Consider the following 16,213-nt stretch of genomic DNA (forward strand, 5'->3'; position numbering starts at 1 on the left):
TGATAGAGCCAACTTTTTTAGTGTATGAATGGCCTCTTCTGTCGCATAATATTCAATCCATGACAACGACGAAAATATAAAATATGTTTCTATTTTAATTTAGTTGTGTTCATGGTCACTCGCGGTTGCGTCGACTTATGACAAGATGAAAGCACTACTTCTCTAATGCCACGGCAATCTGCGAACATAATAATGTGAGAATATATTGCCCGATTATATTTAGTTTTGATACATATTATTTGCGATCTTGCGAATTTGTTATTGCCGTTAGAAAAATTCTACTATCTGCTATAAATTTCCAAAAAGTACAACTTGATTTAGTATTTATTAAAAAATATAATTAAAGTATATTAGTAAATAAAAAATCGTAAAAAACAGTAAATAAAAAATGCGTGGAAAAGTGCCCGATTATATGTTGTTTAGATTCGTATTTTTGTGAATTCGACAAATCTGAGCTGTTTGTATAACACTTACGGCGCTCCAGTACTGTGCGTACCAATGTGGAGGCAGTAAAGCAAGAATGCTAAGGGAAAATGCCCTGATACGGATACTACAGTATAGCCCCCGAAATTTTGCGATTTGCAATGTCTAAAAAAGCGTTTTTAATCGGTCGAGAACCATCATAGAACTTAACTTATGGTGTTTTCCGTTTTATTTTTAGTATTTTGTATTGCCGCTTTCAATTTAGGTTGCCACCATTGACACCTACCAGAAAAGAAAATTATTCCTCGTTGTTCGAGCTAGCGAGAAACGCCACTTAGATATCTATCGACGCGTTTGCCGACTCGTGTTTTCGTCGGAAATCCACAAGTGAGTTGTGAACTCCAATCGTTTGACTAAGCGACGCGCAAGTGGTCTGTCGCGTCACCTGTTACCAAATTTTCGAATAGTAAATTGCTATTCTAATAGTTGAATATTCGAATATATGCCCAGCCCTAGTCAGTACCCAGTAATTATTGACTCGATTAATGGTATATGAATAAATTTGCTTTTTATATTTTATGTAAATTGTAACCTAAATCGTAACTTTGCTAATGGTCAAGTTTCGCAAAAACGTTTGCGGCCCGCAGTGAATTTCTGGCTCGTCGCGGACTCTAAAGATCACGCGAACTGCCGACAAATATTACATTTACCGAAGTGTGCTCGGTTGCTGGTAATTTAAGGACGAACTATGGTATTATGGGGAATAAAGATATATCTTGAAAACACTGTCTTAAAGAAAGTACTGAATACGCTGAAGTAGATGTACCAAGATGGCGGACACGTAGTATGTGTACCAGGTTAGGCCATAATTTTAGGTACAAATATTAGGGTAGTCAGTCGGCTAGTTCCCGAACTCGTAATAGCACTAAAATAAGAAAAATTGGAATAAAATCAGGGCCTAACCATAACCTGGTACATATATATATACTACGTTCCTGTGTCCGCCATCTTGGCACGCATACTCACGGAGCGCCCATTTCTGAACAAGAATGAGTGCAGGGCTGACAAGCCCACTCACGACGCGATCAGAAGTAGTATGTCCTTATTCACTTCTGACAACGTGGGTGTCTCCCTGAGACTTGTTTTAAACTTTTCTTCGTAGGTAAAATAAAATGTTCATACAGAAAAGTGCTCAAACGAAGCACTTGAACCAAATTCGAAACAAAGTTTGCTTGAGCTACGATCTATAATAAGTCACCTTATTGTCTTTTTTCAGTAAATACGATAAAACTGCCGTTACCTTTCTTCTTCTTCCCAAAATAGATATGCGAATTCTAAGTTAACCCACGCTACAAAATGGTTCGCCTTATGATAAAGATTATTGGCAAACCTCTCATCCAGAATAAATCTCGGAATTAAACGTTAGCCAACAAGAACGCCTTCAGAAAGGTCATCATCATATGAATATACCTCATGAGCTTCATTCCCAAACATATCATCCTATGTAAAACTACCTTTTAGTCTTCAGTCAATGATAAATATTTTTACTGTTCCACTATCCAAAACTGCAAATCAAACAAAAATTCATTACTATGGAATGAGCAGTAGCAAATTTACTTCAAGTTGGTCAGTTTACTGAAGGCACAAAATTATGAAAATAGGAATTTAAATTCAAAAAAGTGTAGCAAAAAGGCAGTGTTTTCGCTGATTTCAAAGAATTTACAATTCAAATTAATACATCAATAGGATTCATGATTGCATTGCAATTTCAGCTCTTTGCAATGAAGCCTGCACCATATCATCTGAAGTTGTCTCAGCAACATGAAGATATTCATCCAGTGTTTCATTTAAATGATGGAAAAGTTCATCAAATTCAGGTTGCACTCTTAATTCTTCTAGTACAGATAGCAATTGCTCTATTATAGTGTATGGAACCCAAGTTCCTCTCCTGAGATACGAAGTTTCGTCAAAGTCTGTTCCGACTTGAATTTTCGCCATTGTTATGAGTTCTATTGCAAGTGATACTGCTTCTTCCAATCTATCAAAGCACACGAGTAATCTTAATAACTCCGGGGAATTTCGACCTTTGTATGTGTTTACGAACCAAGCAGGTAGCTTCGCACTTAATCCCAATAGAGATTTAGCTACTGCATAAAAGTACTGCGTACCACGACCTTCTGCATTTCCATGTCTTTCTAGATACACTTGGAGTAGTCGATACGCTGCATCTGCTGCGGTCCATTTTGCTGTGCTGCTTTTTCCACCTCTACAATGAACTTTTACAGTTTCGTTTTCCTGTAGCCATTCCCAACCTTCTGCCATTGCTCTATCATCAGCATAAGATAAGTAGACGCATTTCGAAGCGAGAGATGAAAACACAGTTGCAAGTGATAAGTTGAATTTGTTGCAAACTTTTATTGCGTCATCATAAAGTCCAGAATGGCATAGCAATCCTGAAATTTCAGATTCTGATACTAGTGGGCTCATTGCAGTTTGCATGGAATCTTTTGAAACTTCTTGAAGTTTTAACTTCATTTCAACGAGAAGAACTTCCTTCTGAATATCAGGTATTTCGTGAATTATAACCTTTCGTTTTTGTTGCTCCGCCACTTCTCCATCATTTTGTCGCTTCGGAGAGCGATATCCTTCAGGTTTCTGTGAGGCTGCCTTCATATGATTTCCAATTGGGTGCAAAATCCAACGATTGTCGACAGCTGTTAAATGTAAGCAGTTTATACATGCAACATAACAGTCAATTTGTTTTTGCAAGCAGGCAATTATCTCTTCAGATGTAGACGGTGCGAACTCGCAACTAATTCTGTACCCTTGTTCATACATAGCCGAAGAGGCTTTTCGGAAATTCTTCCTCTCGATGTGAAATGCGTATAAGAGATCATAGTAATTATGAGGAGATGTCGCGAGATCCGTGCCTCTCGCACGATGCTCCAAAATGCTGACTAAATCGCCTTCTAATTCTCCATATTGGAATTCGACCAGTGTTTTGTATTTCTTATGTTCACAAAGTGAGACAGCAAGAGTTCTCAAGCAATCTTTTCTATGATCAGGATCTGGGTTTAGTACTATTGCTTTCAGTGCATTACAATGCCGCTGTAGTAGGTTACTCTGTCGAAATATACTCGACCACAAAATGGACACATTCGGATCATGCTCTTGTGATTTTGCAACTTGAATGGCATGTTCTGCCAAAGTAATCACTTGTTCAGGTAAATCTAATCTCTCAAATATCGGTAAAACTTTGGTATAATAGATAATTTCTTGAGCTGCTGGGTGGAAGTTTTCTTCATCTTCTTTCAGCAGTTTGTTAGCGAGATAATCCTCATTGCTAATCCCTGACGATGCCATGATAAAGGATTGAACGGCTTTATCAAAGTTTCCATTATGAAGATGACAGTGCGCTAGCATGTATCTTTGAGACTTTGTGCTCCAGTTGCACCAATCGCCAAGCTCTCGCTGGATGTATCTTTGAAGGACAGTGTAGTGTCCATGAGAGAGCAAAAAATCTAGCAGGGTGAGTGTAGGCCCAAGCGGCCACATAAGGTAAACGACAAAGTTGACAAAATTTGTAACCAATCCTGAATGTAGGATGTGAATACCTTGTCCTTGTTGGTTCTGCAGATATGCTTGTAAGAGCTTACCTCCATCAGATGAAATAAAGAATTCAAGTACGGTTTGGTGTCCTTGCGCAAGTGTGGATTTTGCCTCTCGGTCTATGCTAAGTGTTGAATCATGCACGGATAAAGTTTGCATGGTGCTTTCTAAAGTTGCCTGTGATATGTTTTGTGTTTGAACAGTAGATAACCAGAACATAGCTTGATAAGCTTGCACAAAACTAACAATTCGGAATCCTAATTGAGTGTCTCCTTCTTGTTGTATATGACCATCTTGCCTCTGTAGAGTTTCTAGCAATGAGGAAAGTACATAAAGCAGGATGGAGAGTTGGAAACGATTTTCAACATGTCGCATAATACAACGCGATATAAATTCAACCCCCAGTGACCCTGCTGGCCAAGATTGTAAATCTGGCATATCAAAATCGAATGCAAATTCTGAAGGGCTTAAGCAGAGCGTTAGCATTTTGACAGCAGACGAAACATCATTAATTTTGATGATAAGATTATCCCATGTGTCGTTTCCTGATGATTCTCTTACAGCACCCTGAATATCTGGCATCATATCTTCTATGACATCAGGTGGGGAATTGCCAGCCAAACATAAGCTCTGCTGTATTGACTCTACTAATTCCGCTCCTAAATAACTATGTAATTTTCCAAGGCTTTCCAATAATTGAGCTAAGTCATTGAGATTGGCATCTGTGCAATCGTCCGGCTGTAAAAATGTTCGAAAAATATCCGGATCAGATCCACGGCAAACAGCTTCAAGTGGTGAAACGGGGGCTAATATCATAAGATAACCTTTTTTGATGACGGATACAAGACTCTGTGAAGAACCGTGATTGATTATCAGCCCCAAAGAACGAGACACAACTTGCTGATATTGAATTAGATCTTGATAAAATGAGTTCCACACTGAGACTTGCAAAGCATCCTCATCCATTTCTTCATCCGGAATTATTTCTTGAATCGCATTTTGAATATGTGCGGCAACTCTTTCCTTCAATTCTTGTGGTTGGAGATACGCCATGTTCGATACGTTTGATCTCTGATGAATAGATAACGTTCGAGTCAATGCTACAGGGCTGAATTTACCTGAGCTAAATATGTAATCCATGTAGGCCTCTCCGACATCCTGATATGGAAGAAGTGGAATTTCTAGAACTGGTGATGGGTGTGAAGCGACTTCATGCCATACACCTACATCAGCAGCACACACTGAAATAGAATCTACTTCTTCAGTATCACGCCACAAAGTAAATATTTTATTTGTTTCTGTTAAAAAATAATCAACCAGATGGCGGTGTGGTAGTCCTTGTGGTGAAAGGGAAGCAAAAACAACGGACAAAAAATTAGTTTCCAAAGTACCAGTGCTTGAATCCATTTTCACTTGAAATTGAAGGAATCCTGCTTGATCCGACATACAAATATATAAGCTTATCATTCCAACTTCGTTGACAACTCTTACTTTGAGATCCACAGCTTTCGATTTGTCACCATCATCTTGAAAATGTGCTGATAGGTCATAATTCACAAGCATATCATGGGTTTCAAAAGACCAAAGTCGCAGTTTACGGTCTTTACATGCTGCAACGACGTATGGGTGATTTTCAATCACGAGTATTGCAATATCAGAGATAGTTTCAGTGCCGGCTGCTTCACCCCATGGATTAATACCGGACCATATTCGTGACATCCTTGACGCTTGGTAGATATTTGCAATAGTTGGAGGAGAGCGACTTGTCATGTTAACAAGCGCCATATTGCCTTGATTGGTTTTCAACGCAACAGCAGTGTATGGGTCACCTTTATCCGGAAGCATCGTTCTTACTGACCATTCTGTTACAAGTCCCTGAATTTTTTCGCCAAAATAGAAGTTTTCAAACTCATTTTCAAAATTGAAAGTCGCTAAATTTGAAAGTAAAGATGGATAACTGACCCCTGACTTTGGTCCAGATCGCCCAGTTGACAAAGTATCAATTGACATACGATGAACTGCATGAAGAGTACAACAAGTGATGTATAAGCGATTTTTGAACAGCGATACATCAACTCCAGGTATTATTTTAGTTCCTTCGAAACTGATGATAAAATGTGAAGAAAACAAATCCACATCGAGAGAATATTCAAAAATTTCCAGAGAATTTTTTTGAGTGCGCCAACAAATCACTCTCGTTGAATCTTGCAATTGTAAGGTCACACCACCACCGGATTCAGGAAATGTAACATTCTCGGATGCATCGACTGGACCTTCTCCTTCAGGAACTGAAATTTCTTGAGCAGGTCTTTGCGAAAACTTTGAATGTATAGGAATTTCTTGAAGAAACAAGGCTGGATCCTTTATATCCATGATGTTATATTACAAACACTATCTAAAAGAAAAAATATATAAATCATGGCGTTTACTTTGCAGTGAGTTGCTAGAAAAATAACATGTAGCACCAAATCAACATCACAAATAGTATCAATACATACCGGTAATAGTTGAATAATTAAATGGCAATAGAAGAAAGTATAGAATACTTATCAGGTTATAATCACAAATATAAAGTGTTTTGACATGACACTAATGCATTCCAAATAATAACTTTGACTAATTTTTTTGCATGGGATGATTTTTTGTACAAAAATCAAATTCAAATTTTACATTTGAAATATTAGTAGCTAAGCTAGTCATATTAGTTGGCACCAAATCGATTGGTTTTTTTAATTCTAAAAGGAATTACATTCATTCAAAAGGCAGAGGGTACAGAGTCGGTGAAATGATTGCATAAATTGTTACCCGTCACCCATTTATTCATTTTGTAAATAAATATCTTCAAATATGATGTCAAACCCAAACCACCAAAAAAATTTAAAAAAACAGTTATACAAATATTTCATCTGAAAATTGAGCTGGCCACAATATTGCTGACATTGACAATCATATTTGAAGCAAACCAGACAGTTGGAACATAAGTCACAAAAATCAAATAATTTCCACATTTTTCATAGTTTTGGTCCAGGTTTGGTAGAAAATAATTGCTTTGAGGAATTGTTCAATAAATTAATACTGTAGTTTGAGCCGAAAATCAAAATAACCTTATTAATACCAAGACTGGCGAATAAGGGTACAATTCCAACAAATAGTATTTATAACGATTTTTTATCAACTGCTGTGTTCTTAAAATTGAATTGTTATATAGCGCATTTATGATTCATGTTATGCAAATATACAATACATGCTACATAAATCAAATTGAGTAGCAAACTGAAAGAATACTAAAATACTGACACTCAAATTCAAATCATCAAATAACTTAAGTCGAACCACGATTTTCAAATTGTGATTGAAATGATCAGGTTAGTATTAGAACACTATGACTTCTGAAAACCCGCAAAATATATTCAAATGAATCGGGACCAAAAATCCAAGCCATCCTAACAATGTATTATTTTGGGTATGTTTAAAATTAGCATAGGTACATAAAATTAGCAAAAATGCTATTATGAGTTTAGAAACTATATTTATATGATTCAGGACCATTTAAGGATAAGAATTTCTCAGTGACATTTGAAATCAGTGGGAACTTTACTGTTGTATCATTTCATATATTTCCCCAAACAAAGATTTTTACCAAAATTATTTTTATGGCAAACAAAGACATATTCGGCAACAAAAATATGGCGTATGTGATATTGAGCAAATTATCAAAATTTAACAGATATATATTATTTACAGATACCATTTAACAGCAATATCATTATTAACAAAACGGCTTCGAATTATAGAAAAGCATCATTGATTGACAAGACTAGACAATGCGATACCATTTATCATACAGTCGCCATTGACTGGCACAACATTTTGATCAGACGATTGTTCTTTTCGTTTATTCGAACAATCAGTTACCATTTTATTCAATTCTCCTGCATCATAACCTAGTAATTCTTTCAAATTGCAAACAAATTTATAAACGAAGCGCTTTGAAGGTACTTTACTGATCATATCGCCATCGTAATAATAACGCAGAGCCCGAGAAAGTTTTTCATAATTCATAGTGGGCTTGCCTTTTCTTTCACCCCATTTTTGAGCCACCATTTCGGGTTGTAAAAATTTGAATTCCCCTTCATCTCCCAACCACATTATGACGTGTCGTTCGTCTGCGTCTGTTAAAAGTTCCAACAAAAATTGCCAAAGTTGAATTTGGCCTCCGCTGTTGTGAGAACGTGTACTGATTGGAGCACCTTTGTCTGATGAAATTATAGCCGGCGTTCTTCTTGGAGCCCGCCGTGCGTAATTGCCTGATATGTTCGTTTGTTGATCATTTAGAACTAAATTTAAAGCCATATTTTCAGAATCGTTTTCTATTTCTACATTATGTTCACCATCGTTCGTTGATAATCTTTTCAAAAACGACAAGTGTGACCATAAAATATTTCCATATGGCAGTTTCACAAAAAATTCTTCAATCGTTAATGAACATAATTTCTTTCCATCCATTCTAGAATTTTTAATGACAGAAGCATCTAAATTAAATTCCTTTGCCACCCAGACCATCCAGCGAAATACTTGATCTGATGTCCATTCCATTGGGTCACAAGGAATACCAAGTTCCTCTTTATTTTCTGATGAATCTTCGTTATTAGAATGTCCATTTTCTGAGAGTCCACTTTGTTGACCGTTCAACGCTTGAATGTCTTCATCGGTCATATTTTTCGTAATTTCAACAATAGTCAATCGCCCATTATCAGTTTGTACTCGAATACTGAGTTCGACACTTCCCGAAACCTTTACGCCTTGCTGATACAAACTCAGTTGTGGATTAAGTGGAATATCTTGTAAATAAATTTCATAATCACTCAAATCCGCAGATTGTAAACGATTTTCAACCAATTGCTGAATATTCAATATTTCCACTCCAGTATCCAGTTCAATAGTGATAACAGAATCAGTGTGGGATCCATTATGTAACTTCGCTGGCATCCCAGATTTCCGATTCACTTTTCGTCTTTTTTGTTCCATTTCTATTTAGTTTAGACAAGTGAGATTATTCTATGACTGTATAACATAAAACATTTCAGGAAATTAGCGAAAACCATATCTTTACTGGTAACGTTATATTATTAAGAATAATATTATGCTTGGCATACCGCTACCACTTCACCAAATGATAGTTCATACACAGTATACAGGTATATCAGAACAAACGAATGACCTTCATCGCTAATTCTGTAACTGGTTAGCTAAACGAATACCGGTACCGGTATGGTTTATGCTGGAAACTAGGTGAGAATTGTTGACTGGCCAATTCGTCCCAGTTCTATCACAACATAATTTTTCCTATTCTTAAGATATTTATATCTACATACTGGTATTCTACTATTAATCTACCGTATATACGTATACGCAGATATGAATAGTAAATAAACAGATGAATAAAACTGCTGAACTAGAGTTCAAAAAAACTTCAAAATTTGGGTGAGCGAACACGTACTACTTCTTTTATCAATACCTTTCCATCTAAAATCTGTACGTTTCAAACCTTACTCGGGGTTTAGTTCGCTCTCCCGATTCTATAATCAGTTACTTTTATCTTATTATTTCTGATTATGGAGTCGAAATAAACTTATAACCTAAATATATACTTTTACTTATTTTCGAATAATATTAGAATGTTGAATTTTTTTTTAAATGGATCCACAATGTGGATTATTCAAGAAGTAAACAATCGATAAATTAAGTATAAATAAAGACATATTGTGTACCACAAGTGAACAAACATTAAGAACATATATATCAGTAATATCAAAATAATTCCATTAGATATAAGAAGTTAGCCATGCTTAACCCAACAAGAGAGATATGCTCAAATATATGGACACGTTTGAAGTAAATGAAAGTAATATCCTTCTAAAGAAAATTTTTATCTTCATGCACTGAAAATTTCAGAGCAATACATACATTGGTCCAGGAATTAAAGAGAAAAGCGACTTTATAGGATTAGGTAACAAGTGGACGTGGCTTTCCACACGTTTTCTCACCACTGAGGAGGCGGAGGCACTGCCTCCACCCCTAATGCCACTTCCCAAAAAATTCCCGTTACCCGGGCAAACGGTCTCTAAACGCCAAAACAGCTCGTGTGACTAGATCGATGACTTGATTGACAGGTAGCCTACTCCGGGCCACTAAAAGCCTGTTTTGTCCCACTTTCAATGTGAATTGAAATACTAAGTGATTTAAATCACTTATCCATTACGGTACCAGAGCAAAATAAAAATAAATATCGATTCCCCGATAATCATATGCGGTAACTAACCAGTACCTGAAATTCGTTCGAAGAACGGTTCTTCCTTGTCATATAAGAACTCAATTTATTTCCTCTTATCAAATAAAAAAAAAATAAGGTAGGCAACAAAATTTATGTTGTTTACATCAGAACTGTAACGAAAAGCTGAGAGCGTAATTCACTGCGGTACCTTACCAGTACTGCAGGGGTCTGGTATAGTTTAGTACCACATCCACTTCTAGTTGGCCTGGCTCATCAATTTTTGCATATGTCAATCCTAACCCCCACCTGACTACGTCACCGAAAAATTACGTCATTCCTACATCACAGTGGCGCAATAAGGCCCACCGAAGTATGCGGATGGTCGTCCAAAGCACGCAGACAATCACCAGAAATCGAGCAAGCTATTTCTCTCGTTTTCTCGTCGCAACGATCACGATAGGAGAAAGATCGCGTTATCGGCGGCGCATATGCTATTTTGGGCGATCGTAATTATACTTTGGCAATCCCTATGACGTGATGGTGACGTCGTAGTGACGTAATTTTTGGATGGCATAGTCAGGTGGGGGGTTAGGAATAAGATATCGTCACGCTAATAACCGAATTGCGTAAGTCATTTTTAGCAGTTTTGAGAAAAACGTAAAAAACTTTCTAATGATATTGTTATGTCATTGAGAGTCAATAATTTGTCATGGTTCAATATTTTGATCGTAGCTGGATTTAAGTTAATTTGTATGACGCAGTTAAATGACGTCATAATGGCGCACTGTGACTTGGGCAGAAATGTGACTGTGACTTGGGGACATACGCAATTTTGGGGGCTCCTGAAGTATGCGAACCAAGTTGGCGGACATCGGAATGTAATATGTGTACTAGGTTAGGGTTAGGCCATAATTTTAGGTACAAATACTACGAGAGGCACTTGGCTAGTCTTTGAACTCATAGTAGGACTAAAATCGATCGATGTTGTTGTAGGACTATCATCGATCACCATTTGCTATTCCAGACAAACACCTATTAAAAGCAGAAAACCTTATGACATGTTTCCTCGATGTACGCTTCAATAATATCATTGGCGTAGTTGAACCGCCCAAACCTGGAACTTTGCTGAGTCTGAAAAAGTCTAGAGTTTGGTAAACGGGACGCGTGTAGAGCGCAACTCCTGGAATTCCTTTAGGGCAAGGTTTCCCATCCCGAGTCCGCGGTCTCAAATGAGTCCGCAACGAGCCAGAAATTCACTGCGGGCTGCAAACGTTTTTGCGAAACTCAACTATCAGCCCAATAATACGTTGGAATTTACATAAAACATGAAAGGCAAGTTTATCCACATAGCATTATTCGAGTCAATAATTACTGCTTAATGAGTAGGACTGGGCATATATTCGAATATTAAACTATTAGAATAGCAATTTACTGTTCGAAAATTTGGTAACAGGTGACGAAAACACCTTCCGACGAAAACACGAGTCTGCACACGCTTCGATAGAGTTCGCGAGTTCGAACAACAAGAAATAAATTATTTTTTTTGGTAGGTGGCAATTGTGGCAACCTAAATTTTCTAAATTGAAAAGCGGCAATACAAATAACTAAAAATAGAACGGATAACACCATTAGTTTCGTTTTATAATTGTACGAACAGCTCAGAATATAATCGGGCACTTTATCATATTGATATTTTCTGAGTAGTATTGCTTTTATTTCGTCAACACAATTGCAGATTAAAATCATCACAATTAACTTAATAGTAAAGCAAGGCGATGAATATGTATTTTTGATTTACTAATAAACTTTAAATATATTTTTAACAAGTGTACTTTCTGGAACTTTACACAGCAGAAAGTAAGATTTTTTAAACGGGATAACAAATTCGCAAGATCGCAAAAATTATGTATCAAAACTAAATATAATCGGGCAATATATTCTCACATTATTATGTTCGCAGATTGCCGTGGCCTTTTAAAGAAGTAATGCTTTCATATTGTCGTAAGTCGTCGCAACCGCGAGTTACCATGAACACAATAAATTAAAATAGAAAGACATTTTAAATTCTCGTCGTTGTCATGAACTGAATATTGTGCGACAGAAACGGCCATTATACACTAAAAAAGTCGGCTCTTTTAAAGAACGTGTAATTGCGACGAATTTTCGATTTTGAAATTTTAATGTTGTGTTCGGGTTTATTGCTTCTTCACACAGAGTACGATTGCAATAAACGATCCTTGAGTCCGCAAAGGTTTTCGCCAGTGAGAAAACAGTCCGCGACCAAGAAAGGTTGGGAAACGCTGCTTTAGGGTGACAGTAGTTCCAGTGTATGAAGGGGATGAGACAGTCTGGGGTAGGACAGGGGGTCGAGGATAGGTAGAGTATGTGTTTTTTATCTCAATTGATTTATGTTCAGCAAGAATCTACTCATTCTACTGTGTAGAAATGCCCCTCTACTCGCTAAACAAAAATTGTATTGACTTTGGAATACTGGCTATTCTGCTGCCCCAGTACACAGGTTCACAAGAAGTCATGAATATTAACGATGCTCCTTTTCGAAGACGAAGGGCCGTTGTTTGTCGTATATTTGAGTCGTCTCATCGGTGTTCCTCTCCTATCCAATACATAAAAATTGCTACAAATGTGACCCTGCCTCCGATTGCCTTTATTGGACACGTCAGTGTACTAATGATCGATTCAATATTATGTTGTTGTTCTTGTTCATACTCTTCTTCTTCTTCGTCATGATAAAATCGCTTTTCTTTTCTAATACTGCACCAATTGCTTTGAAATTTTCAGTGATTAAAGATTAATTTTTTTGACAGAAGGCTATTACTTTTATTTATTTCAACAATTTCTGTGGACTGCAAGAGATTCGTTTTTTATGTGTCAAAATAAAAAAATAGCGACACTTTGTCATGTGTACATATATTTAAGCAGAGCTCTCTTGTTATCGTTGAGCATGTAAAATTCGATATTTTACACATAATTAGCAACTAGAACTACGATTTAAACTCAACGCTGCCACTAACGTTGCAAAACACTTCAACACTAATGACTAAAATGCGCAATAGAAATGACGGGAAAAGCGACATGAACTGCATCATTCACTCACTCACGACTCATGACTAAAAAGTAGACACTACAGGAAAATAAGTAGGCCTATATGGTTATTTTGACTTCATAATCAGCATAAAAGATTAATAAAAAAACAAAGTAAACTGATTACAGGACAAGACCAATACAAAAGGGCGGGAACTAGGCTACTGAAAGAGCCAAAAATATGAATTCTAAAAATTTCACTAAAAGGGCGCCTGTGAACCCTGTAAAATTGCAGCAAACATAAGGGCGCCTGTGAATCCTGTAAAATTGCAGCAAACATGGGAAAAGCGGGACTACGGGAAGATCTAAATATTCATTGTTGCAAATAAAAAGGGAGAGAGAAGGAGATTTTCTGCCACAAAACAAGGTCAACTCAACACTATTGAAAACATAAGAAGTAAATAATTTGATAGTGATTGAAATTTTTTTGGGGTCAGGTGTATGTTGGTCGTCGGGTGCACTGTGCAGCACCAATAAAGAACCGAGAATCTCGCTGGAGATTACCAGTGCAAATGTCCGCGAGTGCAATTTGTATGCGGGTGCTAAATCTGTGGTTGCAAATTTGCGAATGCAAATGGCTGGTACAAATTTGTTGTCACTAATATTCAAAATCCAAAATAATAATTTTTTTTTTTTCAAATTTCGTCACTCTTCTGTTGGTCTTTCGTGCAAAAATCAAAATCCGCACTATTGTTTATACCAGTGGTTCCCAAACTTTTTAGGGTCGGGACCCACTATTTATTACCACAGCTTATGGCGAACCAGCACTTAACTTTGATTTTTATTTTTTTTTATGACATGACACAGCACACAGCAATGGCTAATCATCGCAAAACTACTGTGTTTCCTCGAAAATAAGACCTGGTCTGAAAATAAGATAATAATTTTAATTTCCAAAATGATTTAAATCAAACCCTACCCTTAAAATAAATTTAAAATGTGTGGGAGAATAGAGGTTCATTGGCCTGAGGTAAGGTGAAGATCACACCACTATTCAAGATTGTGTGATATCACAATTATGATATTTGTCGCTTGATTTTTGTATGGAAAATACAAATAAAAACAATGAATGTCGGTTTTTATATAATGTTTAGTAAAAAATCTTGTGATTTTCTACAATGTAATTTTATTTTTGATAAATGAACGCAAAAGACCTCTTCCAAATAAAAACCATAGTGTTATTCTTCAAAAGAAAATAAATCTAAATTCTGTCTAAATTTTGGGGAAACACGGTAAGAAGTGCTGTACAGTGTACAAAACTGCTATGCGTAAAAAAAAAACATTCTTTGAGTAGCAAATTTTTTTTTTTTGAGAAGATCGTAAAAAAGAAACTTTCACAGATTAGAATTTAAATTCAATTTATTTTGTTTTTTTGAAGATTTACGTATTCGAGTCGCCACCGATCCTAATAACCAGTATAATTAACCAAAGCTTTCTACATCTTTTCACGACCCACTAAGATGACCCATAGTTTGGGAACCGCTGGTTTATACCATATGCATTCTTGTATGACACAGTAATCAGTTGTCAGCTTCAGAGAGTTTCTCGTCATATTTATTTTATTTCTGTTCCCTGTCACAAAGTGATATGTTTTTGCACATTTAGTGCTTTTATGTTCCAAGTTAAACCCGTATTTAAAGTGTTGGCAACTTCCATGAATTTTGCCAATTGATTTGTTTAGTGGTTTAGTATGTTGTCAATTTTGTATCACAGCGCAGTTCAAAATATCGCATCTTTCCTCCTAAATTCTCCTCATCTTTCCGCGTATTTCTACAATTAAAAAATAATAGCTTACGAGTAAGGAGATTTATGCTTTAAATTTGAATTTTGCCTTTTTTTACAAAAGATTGGAATTTTTAAATAACAAATGAAAAGCGAGTCAAAGGTTAGAAGATTGGTTTATTAGGTCAAAGGTTAGAGGGTGGATTGATTGACAAGCGTGGGATACTTGGCGACGGATAGCAAATGTTCTGATGTCGCCACGTTGATTCGGTTGTCTTTGTTGGTTTGTCTTGTTCTATATTGATATATCTGTATATAATAGTATAAAGGATTATGACAATGACTTCTTGCGTCTCTAATGACTCCTGCAACAACAATAGAGGTGAAAGTTTGTTTACAAAAGACATCGACAAACTTCAACTTATGGTAGGCTAAGTTCTGAAGTTTGTTTGCTGTTTTGATGGTGAATAAATTTGTTTCTCCGTCCCACTTTTTTAAAAATATACCTTACATCTGTTAATAACGACATACAGGCAAAGACTATTTAACAATGAAACTTGTTCTGTAATTTGCTGAGCTGATTATGTCTGTATGTACCGTATCGGTACCGGTACGATAATCTTGCTGGTTTCATTTCTCATACTGTAATAGAGGAATAATACGGTAGTAACCAAACAAAAACATGATTTGTATAAAGAATAAGCTATTTTATTGTTTTTACTCTTTTCTTTAATTTTGGAATGAATGTGATGTACGTAGGCTACACTTTGTATTTTCAATATGTAAAAAAATAAACTACTGACTGAATTTTATTTTTTTATGTGTGAAATCGTGTGTCAGGGTTATTCAGAACTTAGCTGATTTAGTGGCTTTTATTTATACTTTTAGTCTACCCAACAATCTCATTCCTATCTAAAATGAGTTTTAGAATGTGTGATGTAAATGTTTATAACTGCAAGGCATCATTTAATTATGAATATTGCAAATGTTGCCCTCATGATTGTCATCAAGAAATAAGATACCGACACATGCCAAACTAGAATTTGAAGAGACTTTTGTACCAAAATTAAAGCACTGTACAAT

The 16,213-nt window shown here is 36.2% G+C and overlaps 3 protein-coding genes across 4 annotated transcripts in view; 1 reads left to right on the top strand and 2 right to left on the bottom strand.

The window, feature by feature from the left end:
* Positions 1–2,014: 2,014 nt before the first annotated feature.
* On the bottom strand, positions 2,015–6,427 carry LOC120348635 (nuclear pore complex protein Nup160-like). The gene has a single exon (XM_039418815.2). The coding sequence runs from the start codon at positions 6,403–6,405 to the stop codon at positions 2,173–2,175; it is 4,233 nt and encodes a 1,410-aa protein (XP_039274749.2). The 5' UTR covers positions 6,406–6,427; the 3' UTR covers positions 2,015–2,172.
* On the bottom strand, positions 6,427–9,097 carry LOC120348639 (GA-binding protein alpha chain-like). The gene has a single exon (XM_039418822.2). The coding sequence runs from the start codon at positions 9,058–9,060 to the stop codon at positions 7,834–7,836; it is 1,227 nt and encodes a 408-aa protein (XP_039274756.2). The 5' UTR covers positions 9,061–9,097; the 3' UTR covers positions 6,427–7,833.
* Positions 9,098–15,379: 6,282 nt separating this feature from the next.
* The window catches only part of LOC120348634 (uncharacterized), a 57,154-nt gene continuing 56,320 nt past the window's right edge, over positions 15,380–16,213 (top strand). Inside the window, exon 1 of one of the 2 annotated variants that reach the window (XM_039418813.2) lies at positions 15,380–15,556. In XM_039418813.2, coding sequence (XP_039274747.2) covers positions 15,464–15,556 — 93 coding nt within the window. In that variant the 5' untranslated portion in view covers positions 15,380–15,463. The remainder of the gene's footprint in view (positions 15,557–16,213) is intronic. The other variant, XR_005570251.2, reaches the window with a different exon arrangement.

This window comes from Styela clava, chromosome 1 (assembly GCF_964204865.1).
Source record: "Styela clava chromosome 1, kaStyClav1.hap1.2, whole genome shotgun sequence".
Classification (NCBI taxonomy): Eukaryota; Metazoa; Chordata; class Ascidiacea; order Stolidobranchia; family Styelidae; genus Styela; species Styela clava.

Coding starts and splice junctions, on each gene's coding strand:
- LOC120348635 (XM_039418815.2), bottom strand. CDS start 6,405: ATGGATATAAAGGATCCAGCCTTGTTTCTTCAAGAAATTCCTATACAT.
- LOC120348639 (XM_039418822.2), bottom strand. CDS start 9,060: ATGGAACAAAAAAGACGAAAAGTGAATCGGAAATCTGGGATGCCAGCG.